Genomic DNA, 19,007 nt, shown 5'->3' with positions numbered 1-19,007 from the left:
ATGACAACTGCTCTTCCCTCCCGGGGGCCGGGGGAGAGGCAGGACTCTGCTTCCAGGCAGCCCCTAGCGCCCTCTGTCGGGGGACCATGAGACATGGCCCTGCCCAGTTCCAGGATAGCAAATTTGGGACAAATCTTCTACCTGTAGGCCTGCCTGCACCAGGTGGCAGACATTGTTAATCAAAAATAGGATTCTTTGCTACTGAGCCAAGCAGGTGAGTTAGCCAGCCCCTACTAATCAAAAAGAGTTGCCATTAGTTCATCCATTGATTCATTCAACTGACAAATGCTATTGGACGGGAGGCCCAGTTCCCGCTCCTCCAAAATGCACAGTTTCGTAAGGGGTGTGGGTGCTAATAAAATATTGCCAAACAATTGAGACGCATGCCATGGCTTTTATAACAGTGTTTTAAGAAGATGTATTCATTTATTTGAAAGACAAAGAGAGCTCTTCCATCCACTGGTTCACTCCCCAAATGGCTGCAACAACTGGGACTGAGCCAGGCCACAGCCAGGAGCCAGGAACTCCATCTGAGTCGCCCATGTGGGTGGCAGAGGCCCAAGTCCTTGGGTCATCATCTGCTGTTTTCCTAGGTGCACAAGCAGGGGTCTGGATTGGAAGTGGAGCAGCCAGGACTCAAACCAGCACGCTGATACGGGCTGCCAGTGTCACAAGGGGCAGCTTGACCTGCCACTCCACAATGCTGGCCTCATTTTTACTATTTTTCCACGCACAATTCAATGACATTAATTGCATTAGCAATGTGCAGGCATCACTGTTCCTAAGGGAAACTCTGCCCATTAAGTAGCAACTCCCATCTCCCCCAGCCCCACCCTGCCCAGCCACTGGTAACCTGGAGTCTACTTTATGTCTTTATGAATTCGCCAGTTCTAGATAATTCATATAATGGAATTGCAATGTTGGTCCTCCAGCATCTGGCTTATTTCACTCACCAGGATGCTTTCAAGGCTCAGCTACGTAGTTGCCACTATCAGAACTACATGCCTTTTAATGGGTAGTATTCCAGAGTGTGTGTCTGTGTGTGTGTGTGTGCGTGCGTGTGTGTGTAACAAAATGCGATCTGTGTGTACCCGTACTGTGTTGTTTCTGGACATTTGAGCTGTAGCTACAGTGAGGACGCTGCTGCGAGCCTGGGTAGACAGGTGTCTCCCTGCGCTGGGTCCCTTCTTCTTCACCTTCATCGCCAGACTGTTTTACATGGCGGCTGCACCATCTCCCCTCCCCCACCCCCAGCATAGCACACCCACCCCGGCATTGGCTGTGGTCTGCTCTTGTTGTCGCAGCTGCCCTAGTAGCTGTAAGAAGCGTCTCACGTCTCACGGCGGGCTTCACTTGCATTTCTCTAATAACAAACGACAAGTCTTTTCACCTGCTTCCTGGCTGGCCATTTGTCTGTCTCCTTTGGGGAAATTCAAGTTCTTTCCCCATTTTCTAATAGTTTTGTTTGTCTTTCTGTTGTTGAGCTACAGGAATTCTTTATAGATTCTGCATATTAAAGCTTTGTCATACGTATGACTAGCAAATATGCTCTCCCACTCCATATGTTGTCTTTTCGCTTTCTTGATAATATCCTCAGAAGCAAAAAAGTTCTTAACTTTGATGCAGTCTATTTATAAATGTTTGCTTTGGTTGCTTGTGCCTTAGGTGCCGTATCTAGGAATCCATTGCCAAATCCAAACTCATGAAGATTTGCTCCTGTTTCTTTCTGATCATTTTATAGGTTTGGCTCTTACAGTTAGGGTGTTGATCTATTTTTAGTTAATTTTTATAGATGGTGTGAAGCAGGAGTCTGATATGACTTTCTGACTTGTTTATTGCTTTATTTGAAAGGCACAGTGATGGGGCGCAGAGAGAGAGAGACAGAGAGAGAGAGAGGAAAGAATTGTCCATCTAGCGGTTAGCTTCCCAAATGGCTGCAACAGCTGGAGCTGGGCCAGACCGAAGCCAGGAGCCAGGAGCTCTATCCAGGTTTCCCATGTAGGTGGCAGGAACCCAAGTCCCTGGGCCATCATTTGCTGCCTTCCAGGTGCAGTCGTAAGAAGCTGAATCAGAAGCAGAGGCAGGACTTGATCCCAGGCACTCCAATATAGAATGCAGGCTTCCCAGGGGGTGGCTTAGCCCCCTGGGCTGTGACATCTGCCCCCACGTCATTCTTTTTTTAAAAATTAATTAATTAGTTTTTTCCCCAAAGAAATCCTTTTATTTAAGGAATACAGACTTCATGCATTTTATAAGTACAACTTTAGGAACAGTGATTCTTCTCACCATATCCCACCCTCCCAGCCACTCTCTCACCCCTCCTCCTCCTCCCCTCCCATTCCCGGCCTCATTCTCCAATAAGATCCATTTTTGATTAACTTTATACACAGAAAATCAACTCTATACTAAGTAAAGAGTTCAATAATTTGCACAGAAAAAATAAAAACAAAACATTGAGACAAGGGCTGTTCAAAAATCAATGCATCTGGAAGTTAATTCTACTTTTTTTTTTAAGAACTTAATTTACTTTAAAGAAGCACCCAAGAATGATACATCTTAGACATGATTATAATACAACTCTTTGAGGACAAAGGTCCTGCATGGGAAGTTAGTGCACAGTGATTCCTGTTGCCAATTTAACAATTAACACTTTTATGTATGATGTCAGTGATCAGCTGAGGCTCTTGACATGAGCTGCCTAGGCTACGGAAGCCTTTTGAATCCACGGACTCCATTAGTATTTAGACAAGGCCAGAAGCAAAGTGAGAGTTCTCTCCTCCCTTCAGAGAAAAGTACCTCCTTCTTTGATGACCACTTCTTTCCACTGGGTTCTCACCCATCGAGGTCCTTCATGTAGGACATTTTTTTACCACAGTGTCTTGGCTTTCCATGCCTGAAATGCTCTTGTGGGCTTTTCAGCCAGACCAGAATGCCTTAAGGGCTGATTCTGAGGTCAGAGTGCTTTTTTTTTTTTTTTTTTAAAGATTTATTTATTTGAAAGTTGGAGTTACACAGAGAGACAGAGAGGTCTTCCATCCACTGGTTCACTCCCCAATTGGCTGCAACGGCCGGAGCTGCGCCAATCCAAAGCCAGGAGCCAGGAGCTTCTTTTAGGTTTCCCATGTGGGCCGCGTGGGTCTCCCAAGTACTTGGGCCATCTTCTACTGCTTTCCCAGGCCACAACAGTGAGCTGGATGGGAAGTGGAGCAGCCTGGACATGAACCAGTGCCCATATGGGATGCCGGCACTATAGGCATCGGCTTTACCCGCTACACCACAGCGCCGGCCCCCAGAATGCTATTTAAAGCAATTGTCATTCTATGAGTCTGCTCTGTGGACTGCTTCCCATGTTGGAGCATTCACTCCTTTTTAATTCAGACCCTTAACCCTATCCATATGATCATTTTAACACTTAAGATGGTATTTTTACCACTGAGCTTAAGGAGATATGGGGTCCCATGGCAAGTTTTTAAACTGTACCCTTAGAAGTAAGTCCATAGGAATGTATGCAGAACTATACAGCTTTACAATTACAAACTTCCTACACTTCCCACTTACAACTTAGGAAGATGGTGCTTCTTCCCACCATGCCTACCCTCCCACCCATACTCCCAACCCCTCCTCCTCCCTCTCTTATTCCCACTCTTATTTTTTACTGAGATCTATTTTCAATTGACTTTGTACACGTATGTTTAGTTTAACTTGACGTTAAGCAGAGTTCAACAAATAGTATTTTTAAAAAGATATGTTCCTCAATAGTCAAGACAAGGGCTATTCAAGTCATTGCTTCTCAAAGTGTCAATTTCATGTCTACAGATTGCCTTTTAGGTGCTCTATTAGTTATCATAGATCAGGAAGAACACATGGTATTTGTCCCTTTGGGACTGGCTTATTTCACTAAATATGATGTTTTCCAGATTCATCCATTTTGTTGTAAATGACTGGATTTCATTTTTTTTACTGCTGTGTAGTATTCCAAAGTGTACGTATCCCATAATTTCTTTATCCAGTCTTCAGTTGATGGGCATTTGGGTTGGTTCCATGTATTAGCTATTGTGAACTGAGCTGTAATAAACATGGGGGAGCAGGTAACTTTCATATGCTGATTTCATTTGCGTTGGGTAAATTTCCAGGAGTGGAATGGTTGGGTCATACGGGAGGTCTATATTCAGGTTTCTGAGGTTTGCCATGCTGTCTTCCATAGTGGCTTTACCAGTTTACATTCCCATCAACAGTGGATTGGGGTACCTTTTCCCCCACATCCTCGCCAGCATTTGTTGTTTGTTGATTTCTGTATGAAAGCCATTTTAACCAGGGTGAGGTGAAACCTCACTGTGGTTTTGATTTGCATTTCCCTGATGCCTAGTGATTCTGAGCATTTTTTCATGTGTCTGTTGGCCATTTGGATTTCATCTTTTGAAAAATGTCTAAGTCCTTTGCCTATATCTTAACTTGGTTGTTTGTTTTGTTGTGGAGTTTCTTGATCTCTTTGTATATTCTGGTTATTAATCCTTTGTCAGTTACATAGTTTGCAAATAATTTCTCCCATTCCGTTGGTTGCCTCTTCACTTTCCTGAGTGTTTCTTTTGCAGTACAGAAGCACCTCAATTTGAATTAATCCCATTTGTGAATTTTGGCTTTGATTGCTTGTGCCTCTGGGGTCTTTTCCAAGAAGTCTTTGCTATGTCAATGTCTTGCAGGGTTTCCCCAATAATTTGATGGTGTTAGGTTGTAGATTTAGGTCTTTAATCCATTTTGAGTGGATTTTTGTGTAAGGTGTGAGGTAGGGGTCTTGCTCCATACTCCTGCATGTGGAAACCCAGTTTTCCCAGCACCATTTGTTAAAGAGACTGCCATTGCTCCAGGGATTGATTCTAGCTCCTTTGTCAAATATTCATACGGAAAAGTTGGTTGTAGATGCATGGATTGATTTCTGGCATTTCTATTCTGTTCCATTGGTCTATCCACCTGTTTTCGTACCAGTACCAGGCTGTTTTGATTATAACTGCCCTGTAGTATGTCTTGAAATCTGGTATTGTGATGCCTCTGGCTTTGTTTTTGTTAAACTTCCTTTAGCTATTCGGGGTCTCCTGTGTTTCCATATGAATTTCAACATCATATTTTCTATATCTGTAAGAATGTCCTTGGTGTTTTGATTGGTACTGCATCGAATCTGTAAATTGCTTTTGGAAGCATGGACATTTTGATGATATTGATTCTTCCAATCCGTGAACATGGAAGATTTTTCCATTTTTTTGTATCTTCTATTTCTTTCTTTAATGTTTTGCAATTCTCATTATAGAGATCTTTGACATCCTTGATTAAATTTATTCTAGGGTATTTGAATTTTTTTTTTTTTTGTAGCTATTATGAATGGGATTGAAGTTCTTTCTCAACCATGGCATTGTCTGTGTATACACAGGCTGTTGAGTTTTGTGTATTGATTTTTTTTTTGACAGGCAGAGTTAGACAGTGAGTGAGAGAGAGAGAGAGAAAGGTCTTTCTTCCGTTGGTTCACCCCCAAAGTGGCCGCTACGGCCGGCACACTGCGGCCGGCGCACCATGCTGATCGGAAGCCAGGAGCCAGGTGCTTCTCCTGGTCTCCCATGCAGGTGCAGGGCCCAAGGACCTGGGCCATCCTCCACTGCACTCCCGGGCCACAGCAGGGGGCTGGACTGGAAGAGGAGCAACCGGGACTATTACCCAGCACCCCAACTGGGACTAGAACCCGGGGTGCTGGCACTGCAGGTGGAGGATTAGCCAAGTGAGCCGTGGTGCCGGCCTGTATTGATTTTATATCCTGCAATTTTACCACACTCTTCTATGAGTTCCAACAGTCTCTTGGTGGAGTCTTTTGGATCCCCTAGATGTACAATCATGTCAGTTAGGGATAGTTTGACTTCTCCTTCCCAATTTGTATCCCTTTGATTTCTTTTTCTTGCCTGATGGCTCTGGCTAAAACTTCCAGGACTATATTGATTAGCAATGGTGAGAGTGGGCATCCTCGTCTGATTCTGGATTTCAGTGGAAATACTTCCAACGTTTCCCCATTCAATGGATGCTGGCTGTGCGTTTGTCATAAATTCCCTGATTCTATTGAAGAATGGGCCGAGGGAGCTTCCGGAGAGCGGGACACCTGGAGACTCGGGGAGTGGGTGCAGAAGCTTGTGCCCCCCCACCCTCACCCCTTCCCGCAGGCTGTACCTGCACACCTCCCACCTGCTGCTCCTCCAGCTGCTTTGTAATGTGTTTTTATTTATTTATTTTTAAAGATGTATTTATTTGAAAAGCAGAGTTAGAGAGAGACAGATCGATACCCCTCTCCCATCCACTGGTTCAGTCCCCAAATAAAAACAAAATCCCAACAGCCATTTCTGCAGAAAGGAGGAGGTCAGGTCTCAGACTGGGTCTGGAGAGGGGTCCGCATGGAGGCTCACACACCCTCTGCGACTGGATATTGACCGGAACTCGGGCCCGCCCCGAGGCTTCCCCTCCCCAACCTCTGTCCCGGCTGCATGACCTTGGACATCTCCCCCTCTCTAGGCTTCAGTCTCCTCAGCTGTAAAATGGGGACATCCCAGAGGACGACTTCTGGGGCCCTCAAGGTCATAGCAAATGTCAGAGGAGGAAACGACAGACAAGCAGGTGCTTTGTAAACTGTAAAGTGCCCGCGCTTCTGCTTGGGTCTCGGTCCCGCTGCTGCCCCATGTCGCTGTCCAGCAGGCTTTCCAAGCTTTGCTCTTTCCCAAGACCACCACTCCTCTGGAAAGGAAAACATCCTGATGCAGAGCTCAGGGATCCTGAGATGCTATCATCTTCGCCCAGTAGGATTGACAAGCCCATTGAACAGACGGGGAAAACTGAGGGTGGCCATCTACTCGGAGGCACCAGGCATGGAATCCAAGACAGGGCTGATTCCCACGATGAGAAAGATCCTTACCCACCCCATGCCCCCATTGGACAGATGGGGTACACTAAGCACAAGAGAGGAAGTAACCTGCATGGGGTCACAGGGCACACAGGGTCCCTGAGTGCCAGGCTGGGCTCTCTCACACCAACAGCCCTTAGGGTTGCTCCATAGGGGTTCCCCTCACAGGGGGTGGTTCAATGGGGCCATGGGCAGACTTGGGGCTCAGCCCCACTGTCATCCCCTCAGGCCGGGCGGCCACCTCCTCGGAGCAGCCCTGGGGCCAGGGCCTTTGCAGTTTCACAGTTCTGCGGTCCCCCGGGGGGAGCTGCACATGCAGGGGGACTTCCCTGCTGCGACCCCACGCAGTAAGCTGGCCTCTGAGAAAGAGAGGGGATTCGAAAAACAACGCGAGGACGTCACCGGAATCGGAGTGCAAAGCCCCCCGGGATGCAGTGGGGGTTCACTGGTGGTCTCTGGGGAAACCTCTTCCTGGATACCAGGCAACGGAAGCAGGGGCTGGCAGGGCCGGCGCCGCAGAATGAGCCTGGGCGCCATCTGCTGAGCCCACGCCACGTCCCGCGGGATTTCCACGTTGGCTTGTTGTGAAAAAGTCAAAGCCTTTGTAACTCTTAGCACAAAGCGAGGCATGAGGAAGACGCAAAAGGAATGTTAGCTCTTAGAACCGCACTTGTATACTGTAATGATTACAGTGCATTTCTGCGTCCCCTTCTCCGCCAGGGCCTTTGTGAGTACACGGGCAGCACTTTTTGGAGATAGAAGGATGCACAAGATGACCTTGGGGACCCCCCTCCCAAGGGTTCTCAGATCACCCGCCCCCCACCAGCCCTCCTCCTCCCCAGCACTGTCTCTCCAGTGACTTTCCATCCTTGCACCCCAGTCTCCTTGGCTCCCTGCCTGTGGTCCCCACTGGCTGGATGCTGTTGCTATGGCAACAGCATTTTAAGAGCCTGAGGCCCCCCTCCGAGGCGACAGGCATGGATAGAGATGGGCTGATCAAACGGCTTTCCTTACGCATGGCTGGGCTTCTGCATGGCAGGCGGGGAGCAGACCACAGAATTTAGAGCAGGCTTGCGGTGCGGGGCTGGCTCGGGCACCTCTGCTTTGGCTTTGGTGCGTCCCCTGCCCCGTTCACGTATTGGAAACTTCATCTCCAGTGCCACAGTGTTGAGCTCTGGGGCTCCAGGGAGTGAGCAGGTGATGAGGGCTCTGTCTTCAGGAAGGGATCAAGGTGGGCACGGGTCCTTAGGGTGAGCTCTCTGTGCGCCTGACGCCTCCCACTCCCGCCATGTTCTGACACGGCGGGGCGGCCCTTGCTGCATTTGCCCCCCCCCCCCGTTAGTAACTTCCCCAGACCGTGCTCCCACTCTTGCTGGGCTGCATGGGGAGCTCCGCAGAAGGTATTCCGAATGCAGATTCCATCCCCCAGCCCTAAGGGTCCGACTTTAACTCTGGGGATGGGATCCCTACCAAGCTGGAGAAATCTTGAGTGTCACAGAAGATTCCTGGAGGCCCTGGGGCTGGAACGTGTGTGACTCCTGGCTGCGATGACTCCCAGGACACCTGCTGGTCCCCCTGCACAGCCTCACTGCTGGGAGCATGTCTGCTCCTACCTCCTTCTGCAGCCATAAAGACTCCGAGCCCGGCTGCCCGAGGCCATCACAGTCACGAATCCCAAGGCCGAGACGGGGCAGACACTGGGAAAGGTGCTTGGGAGCTGCCAGCAGGGGTACCTCTGCCTGAGACCCTGTACTCGGCCTCAGCGCTAGCCTGCTGGATGGCGATGGTGCTCCCTCCCCTCATCCCGCTACTCCCATGCCTTAGAACCCCAGGTTCCCTGGGCACCAGGGGCTGTGCCCAAGGAGAGGTGGGGGATGGAAGACGCAGAGTCAGAGACACGGTGGGGATAAAGAAGACAGATACCCTGGATGGGATGTTTCTCTCTAGATGGGATGTTTCTGTCTGGATGTGAGACGCTGTAGGGTTCTGTGAATCTGAGGATGGAGGCCCAGGAGCCGAGGGGAGGGGAGAGCAGCAGCCCTGCCCTTGCCCATCCCCTTGCGTGTGCAGGAGGCAGGAGCGGCCTCCAGCCCCATAGGGGGATTCTCTCGGCTGAGGCCCATGGAGCTTTGCCTGCAGCCCACAGGACTGAGCCCTGGGAGTTGGGGATAAGTGCCACACCCCCCAGCAGGATAAATGGGGGCATGTTCCCGCCTTCCAGACATCCCCAGCAGGACTGAGCTGCAGTGGCCCATGTGGGAATTCGCTCCATAACACCTTCTGTCCCCTCCCAGAATCACCTGCCCTACCCTGCCCTGCCCCATCCAGCCCTTCAGTTCCTGGGGTCGCAGCCAAAGTCACAGCCAATCCTTGTCTTGAGAGCTGCTGCCATGAGGCAGGAGGCCACTCCCGAATCTCCCCACCAGTAGGTTCGGCTGCCCTGGCACCTGGAGGGGAAGCCGTGCACCTCCCTGAACTCCGGGTGGCTGCTGGGCCAGTCTATCCCTGGGATCTGAGGTCTGTGGCAATGCGTGTTCCCCCGAGACCCCAGAGTTGTGAAGCCATCATCACACGCTTCACGGCATCTGGGTCCCACTCCCACTCCCAGAGTGCCCCGCGGCTGGGAGCAGGTGCTCGTCTTCCCAGCACAGGTGAAACCAGTGCTCAACAGTCCTGAGCCTGGTGCAGGCGACGGGGCCCCCGGCTAGAGGGACGCAGGGGGGCTTGTCTGGGGTGAGTCCTCCAGGGACGTCTGTGAGTCTGTCCCCTCTGAAGAGAAGCTGCCTCCAGGGGCGCGGGGGGCCCGGCTGTGCCTGGGGAGCCGCTGCCGGGAGAAGAGGGCGGCAAGAAACCGCTCGGGGGCGAGGTCGGGGGGCCCAGCCTGGCCAGCCTCGCAGTTCCTTCCTGGCCTCCCTCTGGTGCCCCGACGAGGCCAGTGGGATTTGGGCGAAGGATCCCTGGCTGGTGAGTCCTGCAGGGGCAGATCCTGCCTCTCCTTGGAAGTGACATCTCCATTCGGCCCGTGGTCCTTGGCTGCCACCCCTCTGTGGGTGGCGGGCACCACTGTGCTAGGACAGTGGGCCAGGGCCTTCTGCAAGAGGGCCTGGGTCTCCTCGTGTCTTGCCTGGGCCTCCTCCCATAGGTCCTGGCCCAGCCCCGCCCGGCTCAGGGAGGCCACCTGCAGCCCCATGGCCGTGAGCTTCTGGGCAGAGAACTCGGACGCCAGGCGCTGCAGGTAGCGCTGGAGGCGGCGCTGGTCCCCGGGGCTGGCCCGTTGGGCCTTACCCAGCCTGAGCTGCGACATCAGGTCCCGACAGTCCATGTGGAACCAGGCCAGCTGGGGACGAGAAGAGAAGAAGGCGGAGGCTCAGGCTGGGAGTGGGACCATGGGGGCTCCTAGAGACAGGCCGTACATGTCGGCAGAGCGGCTCAGGGGCTGGGGATTGCTAGAATGAACCAACGTCCTCGCCCACTCTGCCACAATGGTTTCTCTGCCTTCCCTGGGGCACACACACCTACACCTGGGAACAGCCCCAGCAGCCCTGCGGGCCAGCAAGGACTCACCCACTGATCACCGACAGCTCAGCCCTCATTTCACAGAGAGGGAAACTGAGGCTCAGAGCAGTGACTTCACGTGCCCCAGGTCACACAGCAGGTCAAAGAGAAGCTGGATTCCAACTCGGATCTGAGTGGCCCAGGCAGGGGGTGCGCCCCAGTGGTCGCACAGCAGAAGTCACCCAGGCCAGGCCGCGGGCCCCCTCGCTCCAGCAGGGCTTCTGCCCTGGGCCATGACTCTGCCTGTGCCCACTTCCCCCACAAAAGGCCTTCAGATTCCCAGGGAGCCCGCGTGCTCCCGCAGCTCGTGACAAACGCAATCCCTCTCTCCATTACTTTGGAGGCCGACAGCGAGCTGTTAGCCGATGGGGCTGGGAGGGCCATTTCCTCCGAGGAGGCCATCTTTCCGTGGATTAAGGGAACTTGTCTTTAGATGAATGGCTTCATATTCGCGGCAGCTCACAGAGCTCATGGCTGGCAAAGGGCTCCATAAATCTCCCTGAGCCGCACACTCGGGTTATTATTATTTAGGGCCACGGCGGCGGTGGTGTTCACACTCCCGGCCTGGGGCCAGGCTGGGCTTGGGGCTGCCATGTTGTCCAGTGCGCTGGCCAGGGCTCAGCCGTCCAGGCCAAGCTGGACACACGTGGCTGGCCACCCAGAAATCACCTCGCCCCGCCATGCTGCATGCTTGGAAGGACCGCGCCCAGGACAGCCCAGGACAAACAGCCAGAGTCAGCAGGGTGGGACTCCAAGGCGGGAGCTTCTCCTCCTCGCAGGCTCTCCCCACACTGGTCTTCCCCTCTCCCACCTTCTGCGTGAGCCCCGACTGCGTGCCCTCTGTGGGCCCCCCTGGAGCCGCTGAGACCCAGTCCCTGCCTCAGGGCACTCAGCACATGGGTGCCAGAGCTAGGACGCAGCAAAGAGTCAGTGAGCACCAGGCAGCTGGGAAATAGGTGGTGAGAAGGAGCAGTGCCGGGCGCTGGGTGGCCGGGAGGGCCTCCCGGAGGAGGCGACATGAGCGCATGGAGGAAGAACCAGCTCACCAGAGGGAGGGGCCTCCCAGGCTGAGGGAGAGGCCCCCAGAGCCCAGGAAGGCCAAGGAGGCCACAACCCACGAGCCCAGACACCCTCAACCCTAGATGACATTGCGGTCAGTCACAGCGAAACGGGCGCCGTGCGGCCATGCCCCGGGCGGCCTTTCACTTCCCTCTAGCGCCTGGCAGCCTGGGTTTGAATCTCAGCTCTGCCACTGGGCAGCTGTGTGACCCTGGGTGAGGTCCATGACCTCTCTGGCTCCTACTCCTGTGTGAAACGGGCAAAATCTTCGGCCAGGGTGGAGCGGCTGGGACAGGGCCTGGTGCACACGAGGAACTGCGTATGCACCATCTGTCGTTATCACTGTCGCCTCGGAGGAGCAGGGGCTCCGAGCAGCGCAGCCTGTCACAGAGGGTCCCACAGCCCCCGCAGGCCAGCGCAGCCCCTGGCGCTAAGCCTCCGATTCTGCCTCTACCCCACCCTCTAACTCTGCCCAGCTGGGAGTGGGACGCTGCTCTGAGCCCCGCCACAGGGAGACAGGGCCCGGAGTGCGCCGGGCAGGCCTGCCGGCGCCAAGTCGTGGGGCGTGCTCTTCCTGGGACGCCCTTCGTAGCAAGTGCCAGGAGCAGCCGAGGGCCCTGGGGCTCCCGTCCCAGCTGGGCCCCAGCTCCCCCAGGCCGCCCTCATCCCTGCAGACCTCTGTCTGCCCATGAGAAAAACCAGGGGGTTGGTTGCATGGACTCAGGAGTGGGGAGGGCTCTAGAGTCAAAACCTGCTTGACCCCGACCCTCTGGGCAACCTTGAGCAGGTCACTTCCCTCTCTGTCTCTGTTCTAACCTGAGAAATGGACGGGTTACTGGCAGCCGTCCCTCATAGAGATACAGTGAGCTTTTAAGCAGGCAAGGTATGGGAGGCGGTGTGGGAGGGTCTGGCACAGAGCACACACCCTCCTAACAACCAGATCGCCTTCATCTTCATCATCCTCCTGCTGGCTGGGACAAGGGAATCTGCCTCTGCCCCCTCCTCTCTCTGGACAAGGCACCGGGAGTGTTAACGGGTGGGACACAGCCACGTCCAAGCCCAGTTCTTCCCCGCCCCAGGGCTCCTTCCCCATGGGACTGCAGGAGTACATCACCCAGAGAGCCTGCCGTCGCCCAGGCCACCCCGCTGTGGCCTGCGGGGCTGGGGCTGTGCGGCTGGGCCACGGGCTCACCTTCCTGCAGAAGTGGTGCAGGTGGAGCAGCGTCTCCAGGTCGGTGCGCTGGCGCTCGGCCGCCATGTAGAAGTGGGTCAGCTTAGCCTGGAACGCGCGCTGCGTGGACGCGAAGGCCGCCAGCTCTGGGGCTTCTGCTCCGCCCGCCTCGCCAGGCCCTCCGGCTGCAGCTCCCAGCTGGGCCGCCTGCTTGGACAGCTCAAGGCCTCGGCGGTACTGGGCCTGGGATGGGAGGAGAGGGGGTCTCCCTGGATGTCAGGCACCTCCCATGACCGAGTTGTGAGACTTCCTGGGCCTCAGTTTCCTTATCTATAGAATGGGGACACTATTAGCACTCCAGGCCTCTGCCTTGCCAGACTCTGCTCAGGTGTCTTCCTTCTGGAAAATTCTCTGACCCCAAAGCCTAGGTTGAGGGCTCTCCTTTGTGTCCTCACAGTCCCTGTGTTTCCCGTTGGTCCCCTACCCCCAACTTCCGCTCAATCACTCTGTACTCAAGCCTCAGCACATCGAGGGCCCCGCGTCCCTGTCCCTGTTGTCTGGGGCTGACCGAGTGGGTCCAGGAAGCTGCATTTTAAGAAACCCTCTGGGGCGTCTGCGTGTTCTTCGGACTCGGCAATCTCGAGAGGCTCCCTGGAGGAGGTAACATCGTTGCTGGCCCCTTGGTGACCTGTGCTGGCCTCCTCGCTGTCTCTGGACTTGTTTGCACTTTGCCACCTCCACATCTCGGCCCTGGCAGGGCCACCCCTTGGGTGCCCTCCCCCCTGCCCCAGGACTGCGCCCACTCCCCGCGGTGTGGGACGCACTGCAGCCTGAAGGAAGAAGTCTTCGAACTCCATGTGCGCCTTCTCCACGGCCTCCAGGCTGCCGTCCTCGGGGGCCAGGGCCTGCAGGCACCGGCTGCCCTCCCGCTCCATCCAGTCGCTGACCTGAGGCAGGGGAGGTTGGGGAGGGAGGCTGGCGACACGTCCTGCCCCACACCGGGGCTCCTTGGCGGGACTCCACTGGGGGCCAGGCTAGGACCAGGGTGGAGACCGACACCACCCACCCGAGTCTGCGCCAGGACAAGGCGGCGGGCTGGGCAGGGCCTTCCCTGGGAGGGTGGCTGGGCCCACCCCTCACCCCTCCGCCGGCCTCCCCTCGCACCTGGCGGATGGCGGCTTCCAGGCGGCCCAGGCGGACGCGGAGCTCCAGCCTCCCCAGGAGGTGGTTGGACGCAGTGACCAGGACGTGGAGCTGCTCATCCACGAGGCCGTACAGGGTGGCAGCCTCGGAGAGGTGGCTCCTAGGGGAGGCAGGGGGTGGAGCCGGCCCTCGATGCCCTTCTATCCCCAGCACCCCATCTCTGTGGCCCCAACCTAAGTTTCCAGCTGCTGACTTGCTGTGTGACCTGGGTGGGTCCCTACACCTCTCTGGGCCTGCGGGGACTGGGAAGACCCGAGGACGAAGCAGAGTCAATGAGCCCCTCCCCTTGGAGGACACAGGCAGCTACACCTATCCGGCTCCAAAGCCCAGCCCTGCTACCTTCTAGGACGAGACCTGCGCAAATTCCTCTGTGTTCCTGTGCTCCCGTGTTTGTCTGTGGAGTGGGGATAACAACAGAAGCCGCCTGGCAGAGTGGCTGGGGGGAGGAAATTCTCTAACGCTCTGGCTCTCAGTCCTGGCCACACAGGGGAACCTGCCCCAGGGCCTTTGAGAAAGCTCAGGGCCCAGGGCCCAGCCCAGGACCAACTGAGGCAGCTCCAGCTGCTAGGAGATTCCCAGGACGGCCCTCGGGGACCACACGCAGCAGAGACCTGCACTGTGTGCCTGCACGCGCATCCTACTCCCATCGCAGTGATGGTGAGAAGCTACAGCCCAGGCCCTCCATTTCACAGATGGAAAAACTGAGCTCCCCGAGAGCAGAAAGGACACTCGCCATGGGAACCCAGCCTGGGGCTGTTTCTGCAAATGATCTTTAAAAAACAAAAACAAAAAACAGCCCAAGTTCCGAGGCTTCAAGGAAGGGTGCAGATGGGCTCTCAGGCACAGCCACCCTTGGGCGAAGGAGGAATCTCAATCCCCAGCCCCCTCCCCTTCACCACCAGAGGGTCTGCCTCCAGGAAAAGCAACAAGAAAGCCCACTGTTCCAGAGGGGGCCTCGGGGACCCCGGCTGACCCCCTGCAGCTCCCCAGGGAATGAGAACCCAAGGGAACAGGGCTGCCGGCCTGGAGAGGGAGGGAGAGGGTCAGGCAGGCTGGGGCCACAGGACCCAGCAGTCAACAAACCCATGAGGCAGCTCCTATGGGACCACAGTGCCCCCTGGTGGGGATTCCTGCATCCACGTGTACAGAGGGGCAGGGTACACTGGGAATGCTAGCGTCTCCCCAACCAGGCAGGGCAAGGGGCAAGGAGCTGACCCCATGCCCCACGGTCCATCTGTGAAGACTTGACCCTGAGTCTAGGGATGCACATGGGGTGGTGCGGTCCAGATTCTGGGGCCAGGCTGCCCGGGTTCAAGTCCTAGTCCCACGACATCCCTGCTCTATGACACTGAACTTGCCCCATAACCTCTCTGAGCCTAGGACTCCCCCACTGTAAATTCAGGCTAATGCCAGCGCCTGTCTCAGGGAGTCAAATTGGCCAGCATTTGTAAAGCCCTTAGAACAAGGCTGTACTTGCACTAAGTGCTATTTAAGTGTTGGGTCGATAAACAAATGGTTCTTAGAAGCTTATGCAAACCTCAAATGTGACTCCTGGCGGTAAGCAGCTGTGATCTAATTGAGAGAAAATACCTCCAGCTACTGAGCCAATTTCTATTTTTTAAAAAAGATTTATTTATTTGGAAGGCAGAGTTACAGAGAAAAAGAGAGAGAGAGAACTTCCATCTGTTGGTTCACTCCCCAAATAGCTGCAATGGCCAGGACTGGGCCCGGCTGAAGCCAGGAGCCAGGAGCTCCATCTGGGTCTTACGTAGGTGGCAGGGGCCCAGGCACTTGGGCCATCTTCCGCTGCTTTCCCAGGGAGCTGGGATGAAAGTGGAGGAGCCAGGACTCAAACCAGTGCCCACATGGGATGTGGGCATCACTCAACCAGCTGTGCCACCATGCCCGCCCCCTACTCACCAATTTCATTACCGACTTCCTCTGACTCCCTAAACTCAGCAAAGTGGGTACTTTCCCTGAAAGCCTGTTATTATCCAGGCGCTCTGAAGCCCCTGACAAGGTACTCGGTTCTCCAGGGCAAGCCAAGCAGCTGGGGAAAGAGGGACCAGGTGGGGGTCCAACGGACAAGTGGCCTGGCTGCCACATCACTGAGCCCGTCACCCATGGGCCAAGTGCCAGGAACAGCTGAGATGGCCTTTGAAGGGGTTCAGCCCGGTGTCTGGGTCGCAAAGAATGCTTAGTCAGCGAGGGTGACCAGGAGTGGGCAGGGCTGGCCTCTGGGGCCCACTCCAGGCTCAAGGTGGCCATGGCTAAAGGAGGGAGAGCAGAGGAAGGATGAGGAATTTGCTAAGGGTTCGAGTCCCGGCTGCTCCACTTCTGATCCAGCTCCTGCTAATGCACTTGGAAAAGCAGTGGAAGATGGCCCAAGTGCTTGGGTCCCTGAATCCACGTGGGAGACCTGGATGGAAATCCAGGCTCCTGGCTTTGGTCTGGCCCAGCCCTGGCTATTGTGGCCATCTGGCTATTGTGAACCAGTAGATAGTTGATTTCTCTGTCTCTCTCCTTCTCTCTGTCATGCTGCCTTTCAAATAAATAAAATCAATCTTAAAAAGAAAAAAAAAAAAAAAAGGAATTTGCCAAGGTGTAGAGTGGGGGCCTGGGGCAGGTTTCAGGGCATAGGCCCTGGAGACGTCTGAGCTGGGCTGCACGGGGCCTGCCCTGTGTGTTCCCTCAGGGGCAGCCCCAGCTCTAAGCCCCCACATGGGGAACAGGGTCAGGGGGCAGGGAGAAGAGGGCCAGCCATTCACACCTGATGTCCGGGTTGAAGTCCAGCCTGCTGGCCTCTCGCCGTAGCCTGGCCAGGGTGGCTCCACCATCCCGCTGGAGGTCCAGGAGGCCTGGATCCCGCAGCACAGCCTCCATCAGATCCTTGAACTTGCTCAGGCACCTGTTGGCCTCCTGCAGGCAACGGGAGGCCCCCTCAGACCCAATCCCACTCTCCCTCTGCAACCTGCCAGGGCTCCCCACACCCGCACCAAACCTCACTTCTGTGGTTTGGCATTCAAGTTCCTCTAGAAAGCCTATGGATTTTCCCTCTAAAACACCGCCCCAAGCCACGCCCCCTCTCATTGCCATGGCAACCACTCTGGCCCAAGCGCCAGCATCTCTTGCTGGGACACCCATCCCAGCTTCCTCCTTGATCTCCCTGATGTCCTCTGGCTCCCCCTACAGTCTGTTCTCCACATGGCAGCTACAAGGCTCCCCTGCCTGAAACTCCCCAGCAGCTTCCCGGCTGGCTGGCTGAGACCCGAATCCTGCCCTGTGCGATCTGCAACACCCCCAGTGCCTTCCTCCCTCTCTACTCACTCTGCCTCCTCGCCACTCCTTAGCATCTCAAGCATAAACCTTTCTCAGGGCCTTTGCACAGGTTTGCCCTCCGCCTGGAGCCCAGGCCCCCTGAGGCAGGCTCCTCCTTGGATCCCAGGGCTCCACTCCCTTGCCACCCCTCCCTTCCCCATCACTCGCAATCTTACGTCCATGGCATTTGCCACATTTTGGGACTCCGTATCCTTGCCATGTTTGCTTTTAAATTACCACCATGAGGCCCAGGAGGGCAGGGACCCCTGGGCTGGGTCTCCAGTGTGGCATACGGAGTGGGGGCCCGATAAATACCAGAATAGTGGGGCGATGATGCCCACTCTGCCGGCCCATCCCTGAGCCCTTGGCCCCCGGAATCAGGGGTTTCCTGTGGCTTCCTTGCCCTGTGCCCCAGGCTCACCTGCACGCCTGCAGGGGGCGCCCCCTTCTTGAACTCCTCGATGGATGCCTGTAGCAGGGAGGAGGCCTGATGGAGAGTGGCCAGGAAGGGGTCCAGCCTCTGCGGGGCAGAAGAGGGGTCACCGGGGCGCCCAGGTGGACACAGGGTAGGAAGGGGGCAGCGCTTCTCACACTTGAGCTGCACAGTGTCCTCACGGGTCGGCGACAACAGACTTCAGGGCCCTGCCCTCCGGTCCCTGATTCAGTCCCTTTGGGCGGGGCCTGGGAACGGGCATTTGTAACACGTTCCCAAGGGAGGTTGAAGCTGAGGGCCGGTGGGGGTGTTGAGAATGGGAGGTGGGGAGAAGCTGGGCTGCCGCACAGCTCAGGCCAGTGGGGGCGTTTCAAGGGAGGGGAGGGGCCTGTCCTTGGCTGGGTCCCGCTTCAGCCCAGCTCTGCCATTACTCGCTGTGAGACCTGGGGCAGGTCACTCACCGTCTCTGTGCCTCTGCTTTCTCCTGTGTGAAATGGGCTCACAATGATTCGTATATCCAAGGGCTGTATGAGGAGCCCAGCACACATGGTTAGCCAGCATCATGGTCAGGTTTATTATTATTATTATTATTATATTATATTATTATTGAGGGCTAGAGACAGAGAGCCCTCATCCGCCTGCTCAATCTCCAAATGCCTGCAAAGGCCGGGGCAGGGCCAGGCCGAAACCAGGAGCCGGGAGCTCAGCTCAGGTGTCCCACGTGGATGGCAGGAACCCAGCGCCTTGGGCCATCACTGCTGGAAGCTGGCATCAGGAGCAGATGCGGGTGTCAAACCCAGGGTCCCCAAGGTCTGTGACACAGGACACAGGCACCCTTAGGCAGCTTAACCCTACACCAAACACCTGCCACTGTGGTTGGTTTTACACTCCAGGTCTTTAAGGAAGATTTCATTCACAGGAAAGTTTTTTAAGCTAAAATAAAGTTCAAAGTCACTAGATTGGGGCCAGTGTTGTGATCCGGTGGGTTAAGCCACCGCCTGTGATGCCGGCATCCCCTGTGGGAGTGCTAGTTCGAGTTCCAGCTGCCCTGCTGCTGACCCAGCTCCCTGCTAATGCGCCTGGGAAAAGCAGTGGACGAGGTCCCAAGTCCTTGGGCCCCTGCCCCAACGTGGGAGACTGGTGCAGTTCCTGGCTCCTGGCTTCTGCCAGGCCCATCCCTGGCTGTTTAGAGAATGAACTAGCAGGTGGAGGATCTCTCTCTATCTGCCTTTCAAATAAATAAATCATTTTTAAAAGTCACTGGACTAACTGGAGGCATCTGGTACTATTATAAATCTGTAAATCTTCCTCCCCAAAACCAGTCACATTAAAAAAAAAAA

At 55.3% G+C, this 19,007-nt stretch overlaps 1 protein-coding gene across 1 annotated transcript in view; it reads right to left on the bottom strand.

Annotated features, from left to right (window-relative positions):
* Nucleotides 1–6,249: 6,249 nt before the first annotated feature.
* Nucleotides 6,250–19,007, bottom strand: part of KIAA1755 (KIAA1755 ortholog) — a 36,870-nt gene continuing 24,112 nt past the window's right edge. Inside the window, exons 9-14 of the mRNA XM_008256004.4 lie at nucleotides 17,656–17,754; nucleotides 16,687–16,835; nucleotides 13,878–14,016; nucleotides 13,538–13,660; nucleotides 12,735–12,956; nucleotides 6,250–10,265 (exon numbers count right to left, since the gene is read on the bottom strand). Coding sequence (XP_008254226.3) covers nucleotides 9,633–10,265; nucleotides 12,735–12,956; nucleotides 13,538–13,660; nucleotides 13,878–14,016; nucleotides 16,687–16,835; nucleotides 17,656–17,754 — 1,365 coding nt within the window. The 3' untranslated portion in view covers nucleotides 6,250–9,632. The remainder of the gene's footprint in view (nucleotides 10,266–12,734; nucleotides 12,957–13,537; nucleotides 13,661–13,877; nucleotides 14,017–16,686; nucleotides 16,836–17,655; nucleotides 17,755–19,007) is intronic.

Source organism: Oryctolagus cuniculus, chromosome 11 (assembly GCF_964237555.1).
Source record: "Oryctolagus cuniculus chromosome 11, mOryCun1.1, whole genome shotgun sequence".
NCBI classification, from domain to species: domain Eukaryota; kingdom Metazoa; phylum Chordata; class Mammalia; order Lagomorpha; family Leporidae; genus Oryctolagus; species Oryctolagus cuniculus.
Note: the sequence above shows the minus strand (reverse complement) of the source record. Positions and strands in the feature narration are given on the sequence as shown.